General features: G+C 50.3%; 2 protein-coding genes across 2 annotated transcripts in view; one reads left to right on the plus strand and one right to left on the minus strand.

The window, feature by feature from the left end:
* EAH_00050450 (DNA gyrase subunit A, putative) overlaps positions 1 to 3,278 on the plus strand; it is a gene marked incomplete at both ends in the record, with an annotated part of 6,876 nt that extends 3,598 nt beyond the window's left edge. The window contains 2 exons of the mRNA XM_013394269.1: positions 2,062 to 2,153; positions 2,524 to 3,278. Coding sequence (XP_013249723.1) covers positions 2,062 to 2,153; positions 2,524 to 3,278 — 847 coding nt within the window. The remainder of the gene's footprint in view (positions 1 to 2,061; positions 2,154 to 2,523) is intronic.
* Positions 3,279 to 3,697: 419 nt separating this feature from the next.
* EAH_00050460 (hypothetical protein, conserved) lies at positions 3,698 to 6,169 on the minus strand (the record flags this gene model as incomplete). The annotated part of the gene is made up of 1 exon (XM_013394270.1): positions 3,698 to 6,169. One exon carries the CDS (start codon positions 6,167 to 6,169, stop codon positions 3,698 to 3,700), a length of 2,472 nt encoding a protein of 823 aa, XP_013249724.1.
* Positions 6,170 to 7,153: the final 984 nt, after the last annotated feature.

The raw sequence follows: 7,153 nt of genomic DNA on the forward strand, positions 1-7,153 counted from the left end.
TTTGGTGTTAGCTACGGAGGAGGGTTTATACAAAAAGGTGGCGGAGGCCTCCGTCTATTTGCAGGGGAAGACGAGCAAAGGCACGCGGCTCTTCAGCAGCAGCAGCAGCAGCAGCAAGAGCAGCAGCAGCAGCAGCAGCAGCAGGGTACGAGCAGCAGCTGCATGCAGAGGCCACGACTGGCTGCTGTTTATTTTTAGAGACGGCCGCTGCTTAGGGATTAGCGCTTCTTTGCTGCAGAGACATTCAATAAAAGCAGCAGCATCTCCTCTTGCTGCTGGGGCTTACAGGACTCCCCGCCGAGCTGCTGCTGCTGCTGCTGCTGCTGTTGCAGCAGGAGAGACAGCAAAGCATGATGATAGTCTCTGCTGCATCTTGCCTGTTAAGAAAGAAGAGACAGCAGGGCGGCTGCTGCTGTGCACGGAGAGGGGACACATAAAAGCTGTCTCTTTGCTGCTGCTGCTGTCTAAACAGAGTGAAAAGAGACAAAGGAGACTCCGCATGCAGCAACTGCTGCAGCTGCTGCCAGCAGATCGCGTTGCTGCCTGCTGCATCGACCCCCGCAGCAGCAAAGGCAGACAAACTGCAGAAAGGGAGACAGAGACAGAGACAGAGACAGAAACAGAAACAGAGACAGAGATAGAGACAGAAACAGAGACAGAGAAAGATAGACAAGCGGATGAAGAGACAGAGACAGAGACAGAGACAGAGACAGAGAAGGAGACAGAAGAAGCTGCAGAGACAGCTGATGAAGGCTCTGTTGTCGTGGGTAAGAAGAGGAGACCCCTTTTCAGGTGTATAGGGAGACACCTGTCTGAGGCCCACTTAAATGGGGCTTGACGCTTTTGATGTTTTTATTAAAAGAGGAACGAAGTGTCTCCTCTCAGGTGTACGTGCATGCAGTGTCTGATAATGTATCTGTCTCTGTTTCTGTCTCTGTCTGTCTCTGTCTCCGTCGCTTTCTCTGTCCTTCTCTCTGTCTGTCCCTGTCTCTCTTTCAATCTCTCTTCCTGTCTATCTCTCTCTGTCTCTGTCTCTGTCTGTCTCTCTCTGTCTGTCTCTGTCTCTGTCTCTGTCTCTCTCAATCTCTCTGTCTCTGTCTCTCTCAATCTCTCTTTCTCTCTGTCTGTCTCTCTCCGTCTCTGTCTCCACTGCAGCAACAGCGCAGGGCCGCGCTCTTCGTTTTCGCTTGGGGTGTCTCCCCACCTCTGGCTTTCTTTCAAGAGGCTTCAAGGGGATATCTCTAAGGTCAGCTAGCAGATCTCAGCTGTATGTACACCTCAGCCTTTTCTATCTCCATCGCTGTCTCCTTGTCTGTCTCTGTTTCCTCTGCTGCTTCAACGCTGTCTCCATCTCTGTCTCCATCTCTGTCTCTGCCTCTGTCTCTGTCTCTGTCTCTCTGTCTCTGTCTCTGCCTCTGTCTCTGCCTCTGTCTCTGTACCTGTCTCCTTTTGCCTCCGTTTATGTTTCTGTCTCTTTCTCTGTCTTTGTGTTTGTCTGTGTCTTTGTCTTTGTTGTTTTTTGGTGCTCGTTCTCTTTTTCTCTGTCTCTATTTCTGTCTCCCTTTCTTGTGCTGCTGCTCTCGACGGCTGCAGCTGCTGCTCGCCTTAAAGGAGGCAGCTGCTGCTTCTTTGCTGTCTCCTTTGCTGTCTCCTTTGCCGTCTCCTCGTCTGCCTCCTTGGCTGTCTCTGCTGTTCGCTGTCCCTCTGCCTGTCTCTTCTTCTCCCCCCTTCTGTCTCCTTTAATGTCTCGTTTACTGTCTCCTTTCTGTCTCCTTTAATATCTCATTTACTGTCACCCTTACTGCCTCCTTCTCTGTCTCCTTCTCTGTCTCCTTCCCGGCCCCTGTCTCCTTTGTATATCTTCTGCTGTCTCCACTTCTGTCTCCTATCTGATTCTCTGTCTGCTTCTCTGTCTGCTTTAATATCTCTGTCTGCTTAAATATATCTGTCTCCTTTGCTGTCTCCTTCTCTATCTCCTGTTTATTGTCTCTATGTATTTGTTTGTTTGTTTGGTGTTTAATGTCTTTGTTCATTTGTTTGTTTATGTTTGTTTGTATGAAGGAAAGGAGACAAGGTTGCGGCTGTCTCCTTCGTGCCCCCTAGCGCAGACCCTGAAGGAGACTGTCTCCTTTTGCTTACTAAGAGGGCCTACGGTGTGTACAGACACGCCAAACAACTATTTGTCTTTGTCTCTGTCTTTGTCTCTGTCTCTGCTTGTTTCTCGCCCTCTACCTCTATTTCTTACTCTCTACTTCTCTCTCTCTCCCTATCTATCTCTCTCCCTATATATATATATATATATTTATATGTTTATATATCTATATAGGTATTTATCTTTCTATATATATATATATATAGATATATAGATATATATATATATATGTCTCCGTTTGCTATCCCAGAGGGCCTATTGCATTAATACCCATAGAAATAAAAATAATATCTCTGCCGCTCACCACTTGCAATTGAATGCTGCATTATATATATATATATATTTTGTTTTGGGGCTGCATGCGCATGCAGGCAAACGCCTCTCCCTTAACCAACTCCGAATTCAAAGAAGAGGAGGCCTCGGCGCTGCAGTCATCCGCATCTCCCCTCCTTCTCCACTCTTCTCCCCAAATACTCAAAACATACCTCTTGAGGGGGCCCTTGGGGGCCCCCAAGGGAAGGGGCCCCAGGAGAGGGGCCCCCAGGGGGGCCCCCATGAGGAGGGCCCCCAGGGAGGCCCCCATGAGGAGGTCCCCCAAGGGGGACCCCATGAGGAGGGCCCCCAGGGGGCCCCCCATGAGGAGGGCCCCCAAGGGGGCCCCCAAGGGGGGGGCCCCCATGAGGAGGGCCTCCAAGAGGGGGGCCCCCAAGGGGAGGGCCTCCAAGAGGGGGGCCCCCATAGGGCCCCCTCTGAGGGAGACGCGAAGAGAGGAGGTAAAGGAGAAGGAGAAGGGAGCAGAGATGAAGTTTGCTGCTTAGCCTTTGTGGGGCCCCACAAAGATGTTGGGATCGTGTCGGAGGCTGGGATCGTCTCCCGTCGAAGTGTCTCCTCCGTTCCCCTGTACAGCAGCAAACTTGCTAGAGGCGTTCTGCTTCACAAACTACGCAAGAGATCCACTGCTGCTGCTGCTGATGCTGCTGCTGCAGTGGTGTTGCTGCCAGAGCAGCACACACAAACGGAAAACAGCAGCAACACGGTGCCGGACCCTTCCCCCACAGACAGCACCGCTGCTGCTGCTGCTGCAGCTGCTGCTAATGCTGCTGCTGCTGCAGGGCAGGGAGGGTAGACAGATGCATAGAAGCGCAGCAAGCAAGGTCTCGACTGCACGATATATATATATATATATATATATATTATGTGTGTATATATTTGTGAATATATATGTATATATGTATATATAATGTATATATATATATATATAGGTTGAGGTGACTGTACACCCCAACACCCATAGAAAAGAGCGGATAGAGGGTCTTTCTTTGTTCCTCAATGAACGGAAGGAAGTCGCCTTCAAGAAGAGGGTTTAGGGGGCCCCTCAGCATACAGCTGAAGAGGCAAAAGAAATATCTGAACAGGGGCCCCCCTTCCACAGCTGCACAGCAAATAGCAGCAACCCCCTTGGGGGCCCCCTTCTATGTTTATACCCGTGGGTTTGACGAACTAGACTTCGTTTTGATTGAAGTTGTTTGCTGCTGATGTCGCCTTTTATTCCTTTTGCGTCCCCTTTTCGTTGCTGCTGCTGCTGCTGCCGTTAGCAGCAGCAGCAGCAGCAGCAGCAGCAGCAGCAGGATTAGCAGCAGGAAGAGCATCAAAAGAGTTGAATCTGCTGCTGGCGAATTGTAACTGAGAGAAAGTCTTCCTGCCCCTAAACACTGAGCAGCTGCGGTGGAGGTTGGGGGCCCCCCTGTCTAGCAGCAGCAGCTGCTGCAGCACGGTGTCTCCTGTCTCCTGCGGCAATGAAATAAAGGGATTTGCTGTTGTCTTCATTTGCTGCAGCAAGCTGCATACACTCGAAGACAGCACTCTAATCATTTCCTTCGGGATCGTCTGCTCCAGCGCACTTCCATCTAAGACAGTAATCTCAACCCCCTTATCCTCTCCTAGGGGCCCCCCCCCTGAGGGCCCCCCTTGGGGGCCTCCCTTTAGGCCTCCTTCAGTGGGGCCCCCTTCTGGGCCTCCCTCAGGGGGGCCCCCCTTTAGGCCTTCCTCAGGGGGCCCCCCTTGGGGACCCCCCTTAAGGCCTCCCTCGGGGGGCCCCCCTTGGGGGCCCCCCTTAAGGCCACCTTCAGAGGGGCCCCCATGGGGGCCCCCTTGTGCGCGAGGGGAGAGCTGAATGGAACCGTACCAGCCTGGCAGTGCTTTGGGGTGTCTCGCCCTTAAATCGATGAGGACAGCTCCTTGCTTCATTTGAGAAGACCAAGCCTGGGGTATAAGAGGAGGAGGGGGGCCCCCTATGAATGCTTCTGTATCTGGGGCTGATATAATAATGTCGCTTCTACATACATGCATGCGTAGAGTCTCTTGTAATTTATTATTAGAAGTACCGTTTAATATACTTAAAGCCTCCCATGAAGCAGATGAACAAAGAAATGAAAGAAAGACAGCCCCAATTGATTCTACTGTTGTCTTTACACTCACTCGAGGATCTAATACATACACCTCAGCACCTGCTTTGCATGCAGCTGCTGCTGCATGCAGCCCCCCAGGCCCCGCCCCTAATACGAGAACAACAGCAGGGTTTATTCTTCCTGCTGCAGTTGTGAGGCCCTTCATAACCCGTGGTAGGCTGTACATACACCGCAACAGCGCCTGCTGCCCCCGCAGCATCTCCAGCTCCGCTAATGCTGCTATACCCCTCAAATGCAAAGAAGAAGAAGAGACAAGAAGAGACAGTAGAGACCAACCCCCACGCCCAAGCACATCCAGAAGGCCCTCACACTCACCCGGGGAGATGCAGCATATCAATACCCCCCCTGGCCTCACTGCTGCTCCTCCTCCCTTGCTGCTGCTGCTGCTGCTGCTGCTGCTGCTGCTGGGTTCTAGGAAGTACTCTAAGGGGGGGACTGTGGGGTGTACAAGGACATTTAGGTTTAGCACTTCGTTTAGATCTGCTAGACGGGCGCCAGCTAATCGATATTCTTCATCGGTGAAGGGCTCTTCTTGTTGTTGTTTTTCTTGTTTATTTTCTGTGTCTTCTTCGTAGTCCCTTTTGTCTCCTTTGCTGCTAAGTGTCTCCTTTTCAGACGCCCGTTCCACTATAGGGAGAATGCCCAGCTGCCTCAGACGCCGCACCCCACGGGGATCGATGGCGACGATCCCCGATCCCGATCCCAGCTGGAGACGATCCCGTAAGAATCCAACATGAAGAGTGTGGGGTGGCCAGCGCGAGGGCGAAGAGAGTTCTTCTTCTTCTGCGTTGCGGTGTGCGTACACCCCAAGTGAAGGAGGCCATCTATTAGGGCCTCCATTGGGGCTGGTTTGCTGCTGCTGTCGCATGCAACCAATAATTGCCTGAAGAGATTTCTTTGCGTCTCCTCTAAAGATGCATGCATTGGGGCTTTTAAAGGTGGGGTTGTTGTACTTAGGGTTGGATAAAGGACCTGTTAATCGTAAGAGACAAATAACCTTCTCTGCTCTCCAGGCTTCAATTATTAATCCCTTTTGGGGCTTTTCTGCATGCAGCACAAGAGGGCTTACAACATCGCTAGCTCCTACTACTAGACACACATCTACCTGCTGCAGCAGCCTCTCTGCTGCTTCGTCCCCAGTTATAATCAGTGCATCAGGTATATCTTGAAGATATAAAGATATATGCCCGGGGAATAGACCTGCTGCGGGGCTTACAGCTACCTGTGCATACACTCCACGCTGCACCAGCAGCAGCAGCGTCTCTCTTAACTCCGCCCCACACCTGCTGCTAGCAGCACCAAACCCAGGAACTATAAGGACATTAGAAGCAGATAGAAGAGTTGAAGCACAAGAAGAGGCGTCGGTAAAGCGATAAGATTCAGACAAAGAAGAAAAACGAGAAGAACGACCTCTGACACCCTGCTGCTGCTGCTGCTGCTGCTGCTGCTGGGGGCTAGGGTTGGGGATCTCTGAATCTAGAAAGGCCGCTACTGAGCTTCGCGTAGAGCGCAGAGAAGGAGCAACAGAAGAAGCAGGAGAAAGAGACATTTCAGCGGTGGAGGAGACAAACTACAACACCGCAGCAAAGACCTCCTTCTCGATGTTGTTGTTTATCATGCTGCTGCTGCTGATGATGATGCTGCTGCTGCTGCTGGTAGTTTTATATGGTCCCTGATGCTGAGGGGGAGATATACCCAGCTGCTGCTGTTGCTGCTGCCCCTCCTGCTGCTGCTGCTGCTGCTGATGCAGCTCCGATTTGCTGCTGTTGGGCCTTGCGCTGAGACCCTCCCTGCTGCTGCAGCAGCTGAGGATTTCTTAATTTGCTTGCGGTGTATACGCATAAAAGCTGTCTGTTTAGATACACTTCAACGACCGCAGCGCTTATAGCAGCAGTCTCCTTTGTCTCTCTTTGTGTGTTGTCTATGGAGTCGAGGCCCCAAAGAAGTTTAAAAGCGGCAAATATAAATAAAAATATAATTAAAATACATCAGATATATTGTTTTTATGCTCTGCTTTCTGCAGAGAAAAGCAAACTACTAATGAGGTCAGCCGCTAGCCGCTAGAGGGTCCAAAGAGCAGCAGCAGCACCAGCAAGAGGAGAGTAAAGAGAGGGAAAAGAAGAATAAAATCGAATTTATATTGGCTTTGCTTGTTTTTATCAATTATAAAAATGTATTTAAGTGGTATTAAAGAGAAAAATGCAGGAAAAACCCACAAGATAAACAACAGAGGGGGGGCCCCCAGATAAGTCCGAAGAAACACTGGGGGCCCCCGGCAGTGAAACAACGAAGGCTAGCTTTAGAAGAATAAGAGAAACAAATGTAAAATATTGTTTTTCTGTGTCATCTTTATGTCTTTTTATGTTTATTTTCCATTTATTTATGTATATACACCGACTTTCTTCTTTAAATTCGGGGGAAACCAAGCAAATGGCGCTCTTGGCGTTGTCTTCGTTTTGAGGTGTATGCGCAGTTGCGACTTCGCTTTATTTCGTCTTGTATTCAAATAAATAAAATAATAAGGAGAGAAATA

Source organism: Eimeria acervulina, genomic scaffold, assembly GCF_000499425.1.
Source record: "Eimeria acervulina Houghton genomic scaffold, Eah_scaff845, whole genome shotgun sequence".
Lineage (NCBI taxonomy): Eukaryota > Apicomplexa > Conoidasida > Eucoccidiorida > Eimeriidae > Eimeria > Eimeria acervulina.